The sequence below is a fragment of the Eucalyptus grandis genome, chromosome 8 (assembly GCF_016545825.1).
Source record: "Eucalyptus grandis isolate ANBG69807.140 chromosome 8, ASM1654582v1, whole genome shotgun sequence".
Classification (NCBI taxonomy): Eukaryota; Viridiplantae; Streptophyta; class Magnoliopsida; order Myrtales; family Myrtaceae; genus Eucalyptus; species Eucalyptus grandis.
Window position 1 is genome coordinate 28,144,079 of NC_052619.1, and position 20,947 is coordinate 28,165,025.

The 20,947-nt window shown below is 39.7% G+C and overlaps 1 protein-coding gene across 5 annotated transcripts; it reads right to left on the reverse strand.

Annotated features, from left to right (window-relative positions):
• Window positions 1-9,776: 9,776 nt before the first annotated feature.
• LOC104431026 lies at window positions 9,777-18,494 on the reverse strand. Of its 5 annotated transcripts, none has more exons than XM_039300556.1 (7): window positions 14,197-14,441; window positions 13,096-13,353; window positions 12,554-12,892; window positions 11,613-11,679; window positions 10,938-10,986; window positions 10,305-10,349; window positions 9,777-10,077 (listed from the first exon to the last, which is right to left on the reverse strand). In XM_039300556.1, exons 3-7 carry the CDS (start codon window positions 12,800-12,802, stop codon window positions 10,011-10,013), a joined length of 477 nt encoding a protein of 158 aa, XP_039156490.1. In that variant the 5' UTR covers window positions 12,803-12,892; window positions 13,096-13,353; window positions 14,197-14,441; the 3' UTR covers window positions 9,777-10,010. The 5 variants fall into 5 exon arrangements, with proteins under 5 accessions (XP_039156490.1, XP_039156491.1, XP_039156493.1 ...); XM_039300557.1 differs by having other exon boundaries at window positions 12,554-13,210; window positions 13,333-13,353; window positions 14,197-14,440; XM_039300559.1 differs by lacking the exons at window positions 13,096-13,353; window positions 14,197-14,441 and adding an exon at window positions 18,471-18,494.
• Window positions 18,495-20,947: the final 2,453 nt, after the last annotated feature.

A 20,947-nucleotide genomic window follows, 5' to 3' on the forward strand; every position in this document is an offset into this window, starting at 1 on the left:
TAAATGTACAACTCCACTCGAAACAACATCGTTATGACAAATTCGTAATTTTTTATTTTCTCCTTTCTTATCTTTTTTTTTTTTTGGCTAATTACAAATTGTTAGGGAAATCCCTTATGATGTTTTGAAGATAACAAAATAAATCAAAGGCTACTAACATGTTTGATGGTTGAGTAATAGACCATGCAGATGTTAGAACATGTAGAGGATATTATCAAAGTCGAAGACGGCGGAAGACTGAATGTAACATATGCCCAAAGTATATTCTGAAGATTTCCGGACTTCGTGTCAAAGTCGAAGACTCGCCCCGGACTCAAGACTCAAAGTCCGAAGACGCTGACTTTAGTGTCAAAGTCTGTTCTACATCAGAAGTCTGTCATCTCTGACTAATTCCAGACTGAACGTGAATGCTGAACCAGAAGACAGATTTTATGGTGAAGCTGAACCAGAAGACAGACTCTATGCTGAAGCTGAACTGGGTACAGACCTTAAAGCTAAATCTGTTCAGAAGCAGATATATTCAGACCCAGATTGTAAAGTCTACAGACTCAGATTGTAAAGTCTATTGCTCTCAGACTTTACATCCAGATTCGAGGAAACATAACTCAAGCCCAATCATATAACGGCTAGTGATCTGGTTTGGATTCCACATCAAGATTGATTTGATTGACTCAATCTATTTGATTGACAATTGGATGTTGAAGACGAGATCTTTCTATACGAAGAAGCTTTACTTATGGAAACCAAGATTTCGTTTGTATGGGCGATCGGAATCAATTTGGGATTCTACCTTTGTCACTCAACGGCTATCAAATCTTCTAGATATAGAGCTGTCCAATTGGTATATTGGAAGACGATTCTCCGGGATACTATCCAACGGGTAGTTTGGAAGTGGAGGAGTATTTAAGGAGATCATTGACCGATGAGCAAGTAAGAGACGGAGCGTAGAATTTATAATTCCAAAGTCTAAGCGACTTTAGATCATATACTTGTCTCTTGAGAGCTTAAACGTTTATAATCGTGAGAGAAATACCAAAAGAGTGACTTAGTGAGATAGTGTGATCTACTACTAAGTGTTTGCACTCGAAGTTGTAATCTCTTGTTGATTGCATAGTGGAATCCAGCCAAGAAGGCTGTTAGCGTGGGAGAGTGGACGTAGGCTTGGATTAAGCCGAACCACTATAAATCGTGTGTTCTTATTTTCTTCCCTAACTCCTTTATTTTGTTCATACTAGCACTATCAATTGGTATCAGAGCCAAGTGCTCGGTTTATAAAAGTGTTTTTACTTTTGAGCTAAAGATTCTTTATGGCTAGTATATTGGCACCAGGACTTATGGAAGGGCAAAGCAACACAAGGCCATCATATTTCGATGGAAGAAAATACAAGCAGAATGGCCAGAAAAGAACAATAAAAGAAGATGATGAGCAAGGAAATCTATGCTTGATGGCACATTCAGAATCTGAGTCTGACTCAAACACAGACTCAGAATCAAAGTCTGATTCAGAACCAGACTCAGAATCCGATGAGGAAATCAAGGAAATAAAGGAAAAGAAGAAGTTGGTAAGGAATGTTTTTTTTGGGCACATAATTCTCATTATGCTTGAAATTCGATATATCAGATTTTATAATGATCATATTTTGTTTTATTGAAGAAAGAATCGCATGATTTGTTTTTGTGATTCGAAATTTAATTTGATACGTGTGATCATTTTTGATATCATGCTTAAAGACAAAATAATTTATTTGGTTTAATTTTATACTCTCAGATTTAGTCATATTTTGCAAAGTGAAAATCTGTTTTACGTGATATTAATTTATGATGCAAGATATCATTGTGCATAATATTCTTTCTTTGAATACTTTGTTATGATGAATTAAGAAAGAATATTTGATTATGGAGATTTCATATTTTACTCTAACGTCAAGGAAGGATCCAAATTGATGGATACCAAAAAGGGAAATGAGTTGATTGCAGGAAATTCTTTAAGGGATGAATGATCGCAAATCTATGCAAATCATGATGCAATCAGAAATGCATCTCTTGCGAAGATTGGTAATGTTTTTTTTAATCAATGGTATATTGCAAACATATACCATGGGTAAGAGAATATTTTTATCATCCCGCCTTGCAAATCTCTACGTGCATTTATTATGATTTTGGATGATTGTTTATATCTTTTGTCATAAATATAAGATATTGCAATTTTGGCACGTGACAGAAATATCTATTTTCCTTTTGCAAAATGCATATCTGAAATTTATGCTCAAGGAAATCTCTTTGATCTTAAAAGATATGATTGCATATTTATGGATATTCTTGCTATATTCTTAGAAGATATATTCTATCTAGCAAGTTTGATCCGCAAATCGAAGGAAAATATTACGTGACATTTTTGCAAAGATGATTATCTATTATACAAGAATTTGCAGGTATCAATAGAATCTTCCATATGGATTTTTGGAAAACTCAATCAGAAAATCATGGAGATTCTATATTATCTTTTGGAAGTTCAAAGATTCTATTCCTTATGCAAAAATTTTGCAAATTGTTGAGGAAAACCCGTATGCATTGTACAAAAGCTTATTTGTGCAAAAAGTTTGTTAAGTTTATGCAGGTTGAATTCGAGAAGAGCTTGATTGAAGAAAATAATTTTTTGCCTCGAATTTCAAAATGCAAGTGATCGTTGCGGATGTTGTTGCTACAAAGGAAATACTGAAATAAATTATGTTCAACAAGCAGCAATTATTTCTATTCGCAAATATTGCCATGATCACAAGGGGAGAAAGCAAATCCAAAAGAAAAGGAAAAGAATCGTGATCATCTCAAAAAGGCAACAAATTGAGGGGGGCATTGATCAATTATGGAAAAATCTTTTTGGATTGATCGTGATCTTATTATGAATAGAAGGAAAGGTAAATGTATCAGAATTTGTTCTAAAAAATCCAGTTAGTACATTTTTTATTACCTTTTGTCATTAACAAATCTCTTATTGAGATTATCATTTTATTATGACAAAAATGATAAGTGAATTTTATAATGCATCCAGGATTTTTATTGAATATTTGCTGATATGATCGAAGTGAGCTATATTGCATATCTTCAATATTCGATTTACCTTATAAAAGCTGATTTTTGGAAACTATGCAAGACATATTTGTTATCATTCTCTATGTGATATTTTTTCCATCATAATCGCTTTTTGATTATGACAAAAAGGGGGAGAAGATATGAATATGCATATGTGTTGATTGGTTGATATTATCTATGGCATAATATTGAGCTGAGATTATTTTCTATATATTATTATGCTCAATCTATTTATTATCTTCTGATATCCTTTGATTTAAATTAATATTTTTAAAAGCATGTTTACAAATCTGCATATTCAGAGATTGTTTTGTCATCATCAAAAAGGGGGAGATTATTAGGGAAATCCCTTATGATGTTTTGAAGATGACAAAATAAATCAAAGGCTACTAACATGTTTGATGGTTGAGTAATAGACCATGCAGATGTTAGAACATGTAGAGGATATTATCAAAGTCGAAGACGGCCAGAAGACCGAACGTAACATATGCCCAAAGTATATTCTAAAGATTTCCGACTTCGTGTCAAAGTCTCCAAGACGCCGAGACTCAAGACTCAAAGTCAAGACTCCGGACTTTAGTGTCAAAGTCTGTTCTACATCGAAGTCTGTCATCTCGACTAATTCCAGGGCGAACGTGAATGCCGAACCAGAAGACAGACTCTATGTTGAAGCTGAACCTGGTGTGACCTTAAAGCTAAATCTGTTCGAAGCGATATGTTCGACCCGCATTGTAAAGTCTACGACCGGATTGTAAAGTCTATTGCTCTCGACTTTACATCCAGATTCGATGAAACATAACTCAAGCCCAATCATATAACGGCTAGTGATCTGGTTTGGATTCCACATCAAGATTGATTTGATTGACTCAATCTATTTGATTGACAATTGGATGTTGAAGACAAGATCTTTCTATACGAAGAAGCTTTACTTATGGAAACCAAGATTTCGTTTGTATGGGCGATCGGAATCAATTTGGGATTCTACCTTTGTCACTCAACGGCTACCAAATCTTCTATATACAAAGCTATCCAATTGGTATATTGGAAGACGATTCTCCGGGATACTGTCCAACGGGTAGTTTGGAAGTGGAGGAGTATTTAAGGAGATCATTGACCGATGAGCAAGTAAGAGACGGAGCGTAGAATTTATAATTCCAAAGTCTGAGCGACTTTAGATCATATACTTGTCTCTTGAGAGCTTAAACGTTTGTAATCGTGAGAGAAATACCAAAAGAGTGACTTAGTGAGATAGTGTGATCTACTACTAAGTGTTTGCACTCGGTTGTAATCTCTTGTTGATTGCATAGTGGAATCCAGCCAAGAAGGCTGTTAGCGTGGGAGAGTGGACGTAGGCTTGGATTAAGCCGAACCACTATAAATCATGTGTTCTTATTTTCTTCCCTAACTCCTTTATTTTGTTCATACTAGCACTCTCACAAATGGTCTCCTTCTCCGCGCTTCTCTTGTAGAACTCGACTAGCAACCGCTCCACGATCAACGATCTCACCACATAGGCCCTATTGTTGAAGAGGTGGACCCTAAACTCCTCTTGGAAGGCATCAAGGAGCTTATAAATCCAGGTGATGGAGAGCGTGTCGTTAGCGGTGATGGTGGAGAGGTCAAGGAAGCGACCCGCAATTTGCCTTTGGAAGGCCTCGAGCTCAAGCTCCTAGGTGGTGGCCTCACGATGGTGGGGCTTCATGGAGTGGGCAGAAACAGCTAGTCGTTGCAAAGGCTGAAAATTGAATGGCCAATGTGGGAGCCCTCGTAATATAATGCGCACATCCTCTCATAGGAAGTTTTCGCAAACTACATTAAATCAAAACGAATTAAATCGAGCTTGGATCATATTTCCTCGGAGAATAAAAAGCGATTTCGCAGAGAATTGAGTCAATGTAATCATGTAATTTCATCAAAAATTAGGGCTAAAAACATAGCTCAGAGAGAGAGACCTAGACCCCCTTTTTGCCGGCCAAAGGTGAGGGCTATGGCCTTCAGCAATGAAGTGGAAGGAGGCGAAGACACAAAGGCGAGGGCAATGGCCTTCAGCAATGAAGTGGAAGGAGGCGAAGACACAACAACCATTAAATTACGATGGTCTCACTTAGGCACCACACTTTTCAATTATTGAAATCAAGTGAACTCACATATTCCAAATGCGCACTTAAATGTTCATAACAGAGCTACTACGCCGTGCCATCAATGGAAACGTTGTCATGCACGCCCTTAGCCGGCGGGGAAATATAAGATTTTTACAGGAATTTAAATTAGTTTGAAATATTTTAATTGTGGAGTTTCAGTCAATTTTTCATTATGGCAGTTTAGCCGAGCTAGGTAAACTCATTCCATGCTCTTTGTAGTCCTACATCTTCAAGGGAAAATGCAATTAAATTTTCAAGTTGAAGTCTAGCCCGAAATTTTCAAGGTGGCAATTAAGTCAACCTATATGTCATGATCCGCAACGGGACGTGGAAAAATGCCATCTTCTTCCTTTGACTTTTCTTTCTTTTTTAATTTTCTTTTCTTTTCTTTGTTCTTTCCTTTTCTTCTTTTTTCATCAAGAGAGGTCCTTTTACTACTGATCATCTTTAGCCTCTCAATTGCTCGCCTAAAGCTCCTCAAGCACTCGTCCATCGTGCCCACTACCGCCAAAGCACGGAATGAGCTTACTTAACTTCAGGAAAAATTCAGGGCTTACTTCACCAGGGCACCCACGATGGGCGACGGTGGTTCTAGGCAAAGCTCGCCCAATTCCTTAGAGCCAAGCCTCGCCGACTTTGGAGGAGACTCCACCTCACTAGATCTGGCAAGGTCAGGCTCGCCTCGACACCGATGATGCTTAGTCTTGCTAACGTTGAGGCTAGCAAAGCTCGCCTTAGGCCGGTGAGGCATCGGCCTTGCTCGATCGATGAGCTCTAGGCTCCCTGGTGGAATTGTGTGAGGGCTGCAAACCTAGCCTTCTTGGCAAGGGTCGGGCACGAGACTTCGTAAGGAAAAAGGGTAAAAGAAGGAAAAATAAAAAAAGAAATCAAAATTTATTTAAAAAAATCAAAAATAAAAAAATAAAAATGATAAAAACTGTAATTAGGTAATTTCATCCAAAATTAGGGCTAAAAACAGAGCTCAGAGAGAGAGACCTAGACCCCCTTTTGCCGGCCAAAGGTTAAGGCTATGGCCTTCAGCAATCAAGTGGAAGGAGGTGAAGACACAACAACCATTAAATTACGAGGGTCTCACTTAGGGCCCACACTTTTCAATTATTGAAATCAAGTGAACTCACATATCCCAAATGCGCACTTAAATGTTCATAACAGAGCTACTACGTCGTGCCATCAATAGAAACATTGTCATGCGCGCCCTTAGCTGACAGGGAAATATAAGATTTTTACAAGAATTTAAATTAGTTTGAAATATTTTAATTGTGGTGTTTCTGTCAATTTTTAATTGTGGCAGTTCAGCCGAGCTAGGTAAACTCATTCCATGCTCTTTGTAGTCCTAGACCTTCAAGTGAAAATGCAATAAATTTTTCAAGTTGAAGTCTAGCCCGAAATTTCCAATGTGGCAATTAAGTCAACCTATACGTCATGATCCACAACGTGACATGGCCAAATGCCATCTTCTTCCTTTGACTTTTCTTTCTTTTTAATTTTCTTTTCTTTTCTTTGTTCTTTTCTTTTCTTCTTTGTTAATCGAGAGAGGTCCTTTTACTGTTGATCATCTTTAGCCTCTCAATTGCTCCCCTAAAGCTCCTCAGGCACTTGTCCATCGTGCCCGCTACCGCGAGAGCACGGAATGAGCTTACTTAACTTTGGGAAAAAGTCGGGGCTTACTTCACTAGGGCACCCACGATGGGCGACAATGGTTCTAGGCAGAGCCCTCCCAATTCCGATGAGCCAAGCCTCGCCGACTTTGGGGGAAGCTCCACCTCACTAGATCTGGCAAGGTTGAGCTCGCCTTGACACCGATGATGCTTAGTCTTGCTAACGTTGAGGCTAGCAAAGCTCGCCTTAGGCCGGTGAGGCAACGGCCTTGCTCGATCGACAAGCTCTGGGCTCCCCAGTGCAATTGGGTGAGGGCTGCAAACCTAGCCTTTTCGGCAAGGGTTGGGCGCAGGACTTCGTAAGGAAAAGGGTAAAAGAAAGAAAAAAATCAAAATTTAAATAAAAAATTAAAAATTAAAAAAAAAATGATAAAAACTATTCAAAAAGATTGATATATCCTTAATGGGTTGACTCAGCTAATAACCTTTATAAGTTTAATGGGTTGTAAATGGGTTTAAAGACAAATCCATTTATCGAGCACATCCATAAAATCTTCTCCACGGATTCATTTGAGTCAATGATGTTCTTTTTGAACTCGGTAACCCACAAAAATAAAAACGCTCACCTTCTCCTTTGTTTCAGTGAGAGGATTTCAGCCACACTGAAAGTCCCGCTTTTCATTTCCAATTTTCGATAGTGAAATTTGGGGTAAATCAAAACTAGGGTTCGAGATTAGGGTTTGAGCGCTTCAATGGGAATTTTGGCCGATTTAAGATTTTAGGCTTGGCATTCTTTCTTTAGTTCCAGTCAAAGGTACTCTCATACTAGACATCTAGCGTGCAGTTGACCTTCCTTACCAGATGTAGTATGCACTGAAGCGTCATCCTTCGCCATCTTTTTATTTTGCTTTGACAAGCTCTTGATTCTTTTTGTTTAGGTTAAATAGCTAACTCTATACTCTAGGTCTACTTAGAAAATCAGTGGTGAACTTGCCGGCCTCCCTCCCACATGGAGCGAGCCACCTTATTTTAAGGTCCTAGGACGCAAACGCCTCACACCCCTTGTTGACTGGCCTACATTTTTCTTGCGGTCAACCAAGGAATATAGAAGACAGCAGGAAGCCCCACCCCCGAGAGTTTTTCCCATGTTTCTTCTTTGAGCCTTTTAAGCACCCATTGAGGTCCAACCTTCCTATCATATGTAGTACGCACAATATCATCATAAAATCGGTGCCCTTCACCTTCTTTTTATTTTTGTTTTGACTAGCTCCTTGTTATTTTTGTTTTAGATTGCATAACTAACTCTATACTCAAAGCCTAAATTTAAGATAAATGAAAGAAAAAACGAAAAATTATCTAAAATGTTAAAAATTTATTGTGTAAATTGCAATTCAATTTTGAACTTTTTAATTTGGTCAATACAGTCCTAATTTTTTTTACAATTTTTCAATATAATCAATCCTTTTAATTTAAATTTGAAATCACTAACGTGATAGAGCAATCAACGGCATCTATCATATACAGTACTATCAGTAGCTGGCAGTTAAATGTACAACTCCACTCGAAACAACATCGTTATGAGAAATTTGTAATTTTTTATTTTCTCCTTTCTTTTCTTTTCTTTTCTTTCCAATTTTTTTATATTTGGTTAACTACAAATGGTTTTCTCCACGCTTCCCTTGTAGAACTCGCCTAGCAACCGCTCCACGATCAGCGATCTCACCACATAGGCCCTATTGTTGAAGAGGTGGACCCTAAACTCCTCTTGGAAGGCATCAAGGAGCTTATAAATCCATCTGATGGAGAGCGTGTCGTCAGTGGTGATGGTGGAGAGGTCAAGGAAGCGACCCACGATTTGCCTTTAGAAGGCCTCGAGCTTAAGCTCCTGGGTGGTGGCCTCACGATGGTGGGGCTCCATGGAGTGGGCAGCAACAGCCTAGTCATTGCGGAGACTGAAAATGGAATGCCAATGTGGGAGCCCTGGTAATATAATGCGCACATCCTCTCACATAAAGTTTTCGCAAACTACATTAAATCAAAACGAATTAAATCAAGCTTACATCATGATTCCTCAGAGAATAAAAAGCGATTTCGCAGAGAATTGAGCCGATGTAATCAAGTAATTTCATCTAAAAACAGAGCTGAGAGAGAGACCTAGACCCCCTTCGCTGGCCAAAGGCAAGGGCTATGACCTTTGAAAATGAAGTGGAAGGAGGCGATGACACAACAACCATTAAATTACAAGAGTCACGTAAGGCCCACACTTTTCAATTAATGAAATAGAGTGAACTCGTGTATCCCAAATGCGCACTTAAATGTTCGTAACAGGGCAATGAAGCGGAAGGAAGCAATGACACAACAACCATTAAATTACGAGGGTCTCACGTAAGGCCCACACTCAATAATTAGAGTGAACTCATGTATCCCAAGTGCGCACTTAACTATTCATAACAGAGCTAGGCATCGCACCATCAATACAGCAATGGCAGCGGTGGAGTGACAAGGGGACAATAGTCGCATTCGAGTGGCAGAGCCAGTGGTAATGGCCGCCTTGCAACTTATCAGATGCGAGACAGACTTGAACGATGCAATTGAGTTGTGTAGGTTGAGATTGCTCAGGTCATCCATGTATTTGCAAGACAAATAGGCCCCGATGCCCCCGCGCATTGACTCAATCCCCACCGCACCAATTCCCAAAATGAATCTGCGACTTGCCTCAAATGCCCCCGCCGGTTTCGAAAATGCACAATGGAAGTCAGAAGTCGGGCTCAGATTTGGCTATTCAAGTAAACAGAGCCCCACAATTTACATATTTCCTCCCTAAAATGAGCATGGCATGTCACATGTTGTAGTCTCACATTACAAGCCATTCTGCCCACTCCTCAGCTGTGATTGCAAAAAATCGCAGCAAGCTGAGACGATCAAATAGAAAGGGGGAAAATGAATACGAGAGAGAAGAAGGTAGACCAATCCAAAGTCGGGAGGATGATATACAACTAACGGCAAGAGATGCGAAACAATGGCTAAAATGAATCTTACAAGTGAGGTGATCATCTTTCCTCTCACTCCAGCACTTCAAGTATCATGTTGGCAAGACTAGGACTCTCATAAGGAGATCTTTAAGTAGGGAAACAGAAGTGCATCGACAGCTTATCCGATATCATGGTAGCCGGACAAGCTTGTTGACAGCAGAATCTAAAGCATCAACATTCCTCCTTAGAATTTTTCTGAAGCAATGTCAAGGAAAACACAAATGATAGCACAGACCTTTAATTCAACTGGGAAATTAAAAAAAAAAAACTGTGTACGTTTTACTTTCCAACGAATGGGCGTTGCTCATTTGTAAGAAGTAAAATGATGCTTTTTGATAAATTTCTAAGTTCACAGGACAAAAATGTGTTCAGGACAAACAGTGCAACAACGATAAAGACTTTTTCCACCTAGTCAAGGATACAATTGTGTCGCTAGACTTTCCATGCCCTTTGTTTCTTCATTTAATCTGCAATAACAAGAATCCAAGCCAAAAAAATTACTGACACTAGCAAACACTGATTACTAAAGAGCAAAATGTGACTAAATTCCAAATAGCAACAGAGGTTCAACAAGATGTAATGTTTGTCATGACTGATCATTCAAAGGATTTCTTAAGGTGCGCATATACGAGAGTTTGAGTTTCCATCAAATGAGGAAAGAAGGGAATATCCACCAACTTAGTATATAATGGACAGTCTAAAGCTGGAATGGAGTTAGCAACGGGTTCTTCAGCTGAAGTAATGCACATCCTTTGCTCTTGATTCAAGAAGCTAATAATCTAATGTTCTAGTCACACCAGGAAATCACTCGCATTCTCTCATTGACAATAAGAATTTTTATGTGAAAAGAAGATGCAAAAACCTCACCATTAGTTTCCACAGAAAAAATTTTCTTGAGTCAAGTTAAGCACATCACATGTAAAACATAGAAGAACAGCATTCTTGCATGTAACATGAAAGATAAGGAATGATATTCAGACTAGCAATTTCCATAAGTGTAGACAAACACAACATGAAGTTCCAAAAGGCAAAGTTAGGCATCAAAGCCTGACTACCTTAGACAGGAATTTATGTACCGATTTCCTTTTGTTGCTGCATCAAGCACTACAAAAAAGAGAAGGAACAACAAGGTTCAGATTAAAATACACATAAAGAAGCATCCATTAACATATAAAATATCATGGAATAATTTTAATGAGACTATCCTCAACAAATTACTGCCTCTAACCCAACTTAATCAGCACGAAGATTACAAAGATCTCATGAGCTTCATATCAACAGCATGCACTGAAATGCCAAATGTTGTGAAAATCCCATTAATTATCTTCTTTTAGCCACACTTTTAAATAATTCGAAATTACATTTTGTGTTTAAATAGCATTTTAGAAAACCAGCAAACAGCCTTGAATTATCTAGCATGCGAAAACCGTAAGCATGTGCGAATGCATACACATGTATCCATCAATCTCCAACATATATGAAGACAACAGTCCGCCAGCCGTGCGTCCAACCGTTAGATGTCAATACTAGTGAGCAGGTTCCGCACATGACCATCATCACTTGATGTTGGGAGAAAATACACATAACATGCTTGGTGACCAGAACAGGTTGGTAGGTTTAGCTCAGCAAATGAACTTATCTCACGGGGCAAATTTCAGATTACAAGTCCATTAGCAGTCATTCATTGTCGGGAAAAGAAACAGATTTTTACTTTATTTTGAGGAACTTACCAGATTCTTGAAGGCGTCCAGCAGCATCATTGAAGCACTGCATATGATCTGTTGAGCAAGAAGTTACCTGCAATTTTACAATATCTAGCCAGATAAACACAGAGCTTGTAATATCGGGAATAGCCACCAAAGAGTGATGGTTGTAATTTCTCTTTTAACAGAATATGGAGCTATTCCAACAGCACAAGATTCTGATTTTGAAAGGTATCACACCTAAATAAAAATTTAAGACACTTCTCGAAATGTAAATTTTAATAGGAAAGCACCTTAAAACTTCACACATTTAAGACATCTCAAGAGCACAGTAATATGCTATATTTGGCTCATAATTTTTTCCTTCAATGTGAGTATCATCAGAGAAGCCTCATAAAAATTAACAAATCTTCCATATTTCAAGGTAATGAACTCCGGACTGCAAATAATTCCTAAAACATACCAAAGAAACTCATGAATTAAATGCAAAAGCACATGGGAAATGTGTCTTCATTGACACTTTATTAATGCTAACAATTCAATCTCTCTAAAATTTATCTTGACGAGTCTAACGTGTGACAAAAGTAAACCTTTACATAGCATCAAAGAATTCTCAAAGTTCCTCTCATGGTTTGCCGTCAAAAAGTTACCAAAGAACCTACATAAATCATCAATCTTCAATCTCTTATTTCTTTTAGCTTCATCAATCTTCAAATTATAATTTGATCGAAATCCCTTCTTATGATTTACTTTCCATGAAGATGACAGGACTGACATATCTGATAATTTTATTAATGCTGCAGCAGTCACACTGAACCATGAAAAGCCAACAGGGATGTCAAATCATTCAGTGTCATCTTTAGGATGCATGAATCTCCTCTACAAATATACGGCATTGAACCAACTTAGGCAAGCTGGGAACGCTAGACAAAAGGGATGAGTCATGGCCACAATTTGATCAAACCAACCTCAGATAGAGCCAAGCGAAGTGAAGCAAATAGAGATGTGAAACTCTCGGCGATAGCAACAGAATCTCTCTCAACCACTTCAAGAGCTTTAACAATGTCGGTCTGGTTTGGCATAGGCCTCTCTCCAGTGTTATCCTGCCCACTGCGGTCCGTCAGCATTGGCAGAGATGCAGACGACGAATCCTTATCTTGTTCTTCTATCAATTTGTCCTGGTCCTGAGAGTGGCATTTCTGATCTTCATGATCCATTTCCACTAATTTGCCTATGCTTGTGATGCTTTCTCCAGAGTCAGCTACTGGAGGTGGCGATCCAACAAAAAGCCACTACCTCAATTTATACTGCATTTCAAGAGGTGATGAAGGTGTTGAAGATACCATTGCCATATTGACATTGATTTTAATTGATACCGATTAGTCTATTGTTAGAAAATTAGAATATTGTGTATTAGGAAAATTTATTTTCCTTCTTTTCCACATTATGTATATTTTTCTTCCTAAGATAGTTTTGCTCCTATGTATTACAAATAGGAACCGGATTGTACATCATTAATCAGTGAAAAGCAATAGTATCAGAGCGAGTCTTCTAGCTTCCGCTCCTTTTTCAAGTTTTTTTTCTCCACCTTTCACCCTCGATTTTGCAGAACTTCCGTCCCCATCCTGCAAAATTTTTTTGAGCTAGATAAGCAAAAGGAACAGTATGCCAAGAAACCCAACAACCAAATCTGGAGTCGTTCAAGATCCAGAAGCTTCCTCCAACGTCCAAGAGGTGGATGATTCACCTTCGAACCAACATTCAGATCCTGTAATAGAAAACCAGACACAAGAACAGGATCAATCGCAACTCATGAAGTGCTGCAACGTCCCGTTCAGCCCAATCCGGGGCAATTTTTTCAAGGTTCACATGTACAATGGATTCCTGTTCAAGTTCAACCAGCCCAGAGCACAACGGGGTCTACAGAAAGCGTCGGACCAGGAGGAGGCTCAACAGCAGGATCCGGATCTACTTGGTCCTATCCGAACTCGAATCTCTCGGGTCCGATGGGTCTCCCTTACCCGGGATTCGGACCTAGTTTTTTTCCTTTTGCAGGCACCTTCGGCGGCCGGCCAGAACCAGGAGATGCCCTGTACACAGCCGCTACCGATGGACCCCAGCTCCGCCTGATTTCGCAGCAACTTTCGGGATCGGAGAACTACTCCGTTTGGTCCCGGGAGCTTCGGCGGGCACTTATAACAAAGGACAAAGATGGCTTTATAGATGGATCCATACCCATTCCAGCCGATGAACGACTGGCCCGGCACTGGAAGAAATGCAACCGGACTTGGATCGGTAATTGCCTTATGCCGGAGGTCGCCGCCGGACTCCCTCCGACTGAGGACGCTCACCAGTTCTGGAAAAGCATAAAAGAAATGTACGGCAAGCTCGATAGGGCTAGAATTTTCTCAATAACCCAAGCCCTATCAGAGCTAAAACAAGGAAATCTATCTATTTCGGCCATTTTCAATAAACTCTCGGCGTTGTGGAACGAATTAGAAGAAGCAGAGAAGAGAAGCTTCAAGGGCCAGAAGAAACTCTAGCTCAATACCGAGCAATTAGAGAAAGAGAAAAAGTGACACGTTTTTTGTTGATCCTAAATGAAACGTACCTGCCGTTTCGCAGCCAAATCCTTGCCATGGAGCCGGTTCTTCCGCTTGGCCGGATCTACCAGCTTGCTGTACAGGAGGAATCACAACGGGTGGCTTCGACGGAGTACCTCAAGGTTGGAGATCGGGTTGTTCTCGCGGCCAAAGCAACGGCAGACCAGCATCTACTCGCGGCAAGGTCCGGCCATGGAGTCTTCAGGGGGTCGAGCAACGTAGCAGCTGCGCGAGGATTAGGGCTTCTGGAGGAAGAAGATGAAAACCCACCCTCATTTCGGATGGACGGCCAGGATTGGATTCGGCAATCCAACGGCCCAGGACGGGTGCGTTACCCATTAAGCACGAACGGTCCAGATCTGATCGCGCAAATGGACGGCACCCATTATTTCGCTCGATCGGACGGTGGGCTCAACAATCCCGCCCGATCAGACGGCTCCGGTTTTATCCTTGCAGCTCCAAGATCGAACGGCCCAGATCGAGCCACATCGGCACCAGCTTGGAAAGGATCAAATGGCCAAAATTTTTCATCATCTTCCAACAAATTATATGCCCAAAATTCTAAAGGAAAAGGTAAAGTTTGTGATTATTGCAAATGCCCCTATCACACTCGAGAAAATTGTTGGAAGTTGCATTGAAAACCAGGAGAAAATGAAAAGAAAGGACGAGAAATCTCTATTGCAGCACATGCAAAGGCTCATCAACCCATCAACAAGGATCAGCTGCAGCATATTATGAGCACTTTAAGTCAACTGGGAACAGAGGAAAAGATGAGCAGCTATGCAGGTACTTCTCACTGCTTGAGTTCTATTTCCAATAAATCATGGATTATTGATTCAGGTACTAGTGATTATATAGTCTGCGATGAACGATTTTTTTCTAAAACGTATAAAGCATCTTCTCATACATCCGTACAACTTCCAAATGGGGAAGACACCTCTGTCACTAAGATTGGGGACGTTCAGCTTAGTCCTTCCATTACTCTCAAAAATGTCTTACTCATTCCCAAATTCCAATTTAACCTAATCTCTGTGTCGAAACTTTGTGAAGATAACTCTTGTCGAGTTCTTTTCAACTCTGACGTTTATTTCTTTCAGGCCCTTTCAACTGGGAAATTGATGGACTTGGGTAGAAATCATGAGGGGTTTTATTTTTGGGTTACTCTTCCAAAAAATACTTTACATTTTCCCTTGAATAAGGGCACTCTATGTAATGCCAGCATCAATAAAAGCATTTTATTCCATCAGCGATTAGGTCATAGTGCCTCTTTTCCTCTTCCGAAGTGTCCTGTTTGTCCTTTGGCTAAACAATCGCGATTACCTTTTCCAAAAAGCACTTCTCGTGCCAAAACAGCTTTCTCTCTTTTGCACATGGATATCTGGGGACCATATCACATTCCACATCGTGATGGATCCCGCTTCTTTCTCACAATTGTGGACGATCATACACGAGCAACTTGGGTTTTTCTAATGCAGTCAAAGCCCAAGTTCCCTCTTACCTAAGAGATTTTTTCACACTCATCAAAACTCAGTTTCATAAATCCGTACAGCAAATTCGCACGAACAATGCTCAGGAATTTTTTAATCGTGAATGTTTTGCCTTGTTCACTACAAATGGCATTCTTCACGAAAGTTCCTGCACCTATACCCCTCAGCAGAACAGTGTTGTCGAAAGAAAACATCGTCATCTCCTAGAAGTTGCTCGTGCCCTCAAATATCAAGCTTTTATTCCTGAAAAGTTCGGGGAGACTGTGTGGTCACGGCAGCATACTTGATCAATAGGATGCCATCCAGGGTCCTCAATGGCAAAAGTCCATTTGAATTGCTTTTGGGAAATACCCAAACATTCAACATCTTCGTGTATTTGGTTGTTTATGTTATGCATCTACCATGGGCACCCGTGACAAATTAGGACCTCGTGCCATCAAATGCGTTTTCATGGGGTATCCTAATCTTCAGAAGGGGTATTCAGTATATGATCTTTCCACCAAGTGCTTCTTCATCAGTAGAGATGTTATATTCCATGAGGATGTTTTTCATTTTCAAGAGGAATTATCTTCTCAACCAAGCGATCCAACTATTGAGAGTCGTCAATTTCTGGCTGATAATGATATATCAACTCCTACTCAGATGATGATTTCTCATGTACCTCCCATTGAATCTTTAGCTCCGAAATACGATGTAGGCTCACCATCAGATATACATGACACAACTCCAGATTTTCCACAAGAAGTGATATCAGCATCTCCTGTAGTTCCTTCATCACCAACATTTCTGGATGATATCTCTTCTAGATCACATGAGCGTGCTCCATCAGTCACACTAGCTACCCCTCGCCGTTCAAGTCACATTACTCGACCGCCCACTTGGATAGTAGACTACATTTGTCTTATAATGAAGTCATCTGGTACACACTATCCCGTCTCCTCATATGTTAGTTTTGCTAATCTTTCACCAGAGCACATGTGTTGCATTAGTAAAATATCTGAAGGACAAGAGCCATCTTCATATGAAGAAGCTGTACAAGACCCTCGTTGGCAGCAAGCAATGGCGGATGAATTGCAAGCTCTAACAGGGAATAAAACTTGGGACATAGTTCCTTTACCCACTCATCGGAAGTCAATTGGGTGCAAGTGGGTATACAAGATCAAATACAAGGCGGATGGTTCGATCGAGTGTTATAAAGCAAGACTAGTGGCTAAGGGGTTTACTCAACGAGAAGGTTTTGATTACACTGAAACCTTTTCACCAGTAGCAAAGGAAGTCACTGTACGTTCATTTTTCTCTATTGCTGCTATCCGTGATTGGCCTCTTCATCAGATGGATGTTCATAATGCATTCCTGCATAGTGATCTTGAAGAGGAAATCTACATGGACCTTCCGCCGGGTTTACGCAAACAGGGGGAGAACCGAGTGTGTCGTCTCCGTAAATCTCTATATGGACTCAAACAGGCTTCTCGTCAATGGTATGCGAAATTTACCAATGCACTCACGGCTGCAAAATTCCAGCAGTCCAAACATGATTATGCCTTATTCACATGGAGACAAGGTACGTCATCGATTTACTTACTTATATATGTTGATGACATACTCATTATGGGAAATGATGAGACTACCATCAAGAAGTTCAAGCGGTTTTTGCATTCGAGCTTTCACATTAAGGATTTGGGGCCCCACAAATATTTTCTCGGGATAGAGATTGCACGATCGGATAAGGGTATTTGTCTCAGCCAGTGCAAGTTTGTCCTGGAGATCATATCAGAAGCGGGACTTTCGGGATCCAAACCAGCGGTTATCCCAATTGAGCAGAATGTCAAGCTAATGACAGCTGAGTATGACAAGGGTTTATCACCCTTGAATGAGGATCCTTTACTCAAAGATCCTTTCGTTTATTAGAGACTTGTTGGGAAACTTATCTACTTAACCATGACCAGACCTAACATATGCTATGCAGTGCAAATCCTTAGCTAGTTTATGCATAATCCAAAACAATCACACATGAATGTCGCACTGAAGGTCGTAAAATACCTAAAAGGGTGTCCAGGTTTGGGAATATTACTGTCTCGTGACAACAACATGGAGATGACAGCATACAGTGATATGGATTATGCCACTTGCCCGATGAGTAGGAAGTCAGTCACAAGATTCTACATCAAATTGGGCAACTCATTACTTTCTTGGAAGACAAAGAAACAAACGATTGTTTCGTTATCATCTGCTGAGGCGGAATATCGAGCAATGGCAAAGACCAGTTGTGAGATAGTCTAGATAAGAGGATTACTCCAAGATCTTGGGGTTTGGATAAAGGAACCAATTGTTCTATTTTGTGATAATGATGCTACGCTTAAACTTGCAGCAAATCCAGTTTTCCACGAGAGGACAAAGCATATAGAAGTTGATTGCCATTTCGTTAGAGACAAAATTCAAGACGGATTGATCAAGACAAGTGGGATAAGAACTACGGAGCAGCCCGCAGACATCTTCACTAAACCTTTATGTCAGAGGCAACATTCGTATCTATTGAGCAAGCTAGGCGTTCTAGATGTGTATAGACCACTAGCTTGAGGGGGAGTGTTGAAGATACCATTGCCATATTGACATTGATTTTAATTGATACCGATTAGTCTATTGTTAGAAAATTAGAATATTGTGTATTAGGAAAATTTATTTTCCTTCTTTTCCACATTACGTATATTTTTCTTCCTAAGATAGTTTTGCTCCTATGTATTACAAATAGGAACCGGATTGTACATCATTAATCAATGAAAAGCAATATACAATACACTTATCCTCCAATTCTTTCACTCAAATTTCTGACAGAAGGCAGCCCACTCATCATGCACAAGATATAGACATTGTCTTGATCTAAACCCTAATAAAGTGACCGAAACCATGACTCAAATCTGCTAAATCGAGCCCCCTACATGAAGATACCCCTCTAAAATTTTCAAAGCAAGGGGTACTGCAAATAGATTTGAACTCCGATTCACATGAACCTAGGAAAGAGCACACCAAGCTTGACATGTAAGTGGGGAAAATAGAATAGAAAAAGAAAACCCAACTCACCAGACCACCCACCTTGAACTTCTAGGAGATGGGCATTGATCAATGCCCCCAAAAACTAGAACCTTGACATATGTCATCGACTTAGACCTCAAAATGCCAACGATTTCTCACCCCAAAAAGTTGAGAGCAAAGCAATTCCTATTTGTGCCACAAAATCAGAATCGAAAGGGAAAGAGAGAGTTTTCGTCAATTTCACAGTAGATAGCTGAGAAAAATGGGAGCTTTATTCGTCGAAATTGAGGAAAGCGGCTGTCGAGAGCATACCCTTAAAGGAGGAGATGGCGGGTCGCCCAGTCCAAGCTACGAGGTTCCAATCCGCAGTCAGGCGATCTGCCATCAGCAAGGTGTTTAAGCCCTGACCCGCCGGCCGGTTCATCTAGTTGAACTGAGAACCGGCCCTCAGTCCGGTCCGATCATTCATTGCCACTTGGGTTGGTCAAAACCCGGAACAAACCAGTTCGGCCAATGGTTCAATCATTGGATTGGCAAACTAGACCATATTTGTACCGAATTGGACTACTCTAGCACATGAATTGGCAAGATGAATTGCCATTTTCAACTATTGTGTCTGGTTCTAAAGTTGATCCATCACCATCTGACTCACTACTGGCTAGACCTATCAAAATAGGTTATTAACCCATTTTTTAAAACATACAGGTATTAAATGAGTCATAAATGAATTGGTTATATTAAGTAAATGAGTTTAAACATAATGTGAGTGTTAAATGGGTCATAAACAGATTTACAACTTATTTAGACCCAATCCATTTCTATAACTCTCTTTTCATTCTTTCTTGCTCTCATTCAATCTCACGTCCGCTCACTTCACACCCTCATCTCAATTTGAGTTTAAAATTTTGTAAATTGAGTTAAATATAAAAGTTTTTTAACAATATAAGTCAGGTTGGGTACGGGCCGGATATAAGTCACTAGATTTATATTACGTAAAAAATGGGTCATGACATGTTAAATTAATGTATTTGGGATAGACTACTTTCAACTTGACTCATCTATTTAACTAATCTACTAGACACTAAGAACTTTTAGAAATGCATGTTTAGACTATCATTTCTATTTTGTAGCTCTCTTTATTAAATGAAAAATGTGATATTTTTGGAAGATATTTTTTAGTAAGTCATCTTCCATGACATTTTCAAATGTTTGGCTAATTCTAGAAAATAAACTAGAAAATATCTTTTGTCATTTGATATTAAAAATCTAATTTAATTCTTCTAAATAGACATGCACTATTTAGTAGGGTTGTCAATAGTTTGGTTTGGTTTGGTTCGGTTCGATTTTCCGGAAAAACAACTGAATTAAATTAGATGCGATCCAAACCAAATACGAACCGAACCGAAACCCTAGTTTAGTTCAGTTCGGATTTTTGGTCTTCACTTTTACTTTTTGTTTTGTTCCACTTTTTTTGCCAAAAAAAAAAAAAGAAATCAAACAAACAAAAATTTATCCATCCACTAAAAGAGATTAACCAAAACTCCACAGACAAGAGTTTATATGTAGGTATATAAATTCCTCAAAACAAAGAGATGAGAGAGAGAGTACTCATTGGTCTTCCAGTGACTATATCTATAAGTGTGATTTTATATTTTATTGGTTCGGTTCAGTTTAGTTAATCAAAACATATGATAAAATCTAAACCGTTAAAAAGAAATGTGGTTTTTTACCATTATCTGAACTAAAAATCAAACCAACCCGAAAATGTACAAAATTTCAATTCGATCCAATTATGACACCACTGCTATTTAGGCAATAATTACTTGCACATGAGTAGTTAGGGAATTAGGTAGGGCTACTAGAGTCATGGGTTCGGCCTTAATGGACTGTGGATTGGGACATGGTCGCTTGGGTCTCGATCCTAGCCTCGATGGACCCGAGCATGAGCACCAGGGTTTTGGGTCTAGCCTCAATGGACCAAAGCACAACTATTGTGGACTCAAGCCTTAATATAGGTAGTCCAAGCTTAGGTATGGGGATCCTGCCCTCAGCCCTTATAGACCTGGGACCAAGTACCAAGCCATTGGGCACAAATAAGGGCACCGAGGTTTCGAGCCCAACCTTGAAGAACCTAGGCACTAAGGGCCCAAGTAAAAGCAATGGGTCTCGAAACTCATTGTTGATGGATCAGAATGCAGATGCTGAAGATTTGAGAACCAAAACTGAGGTAACCAACCCAGCC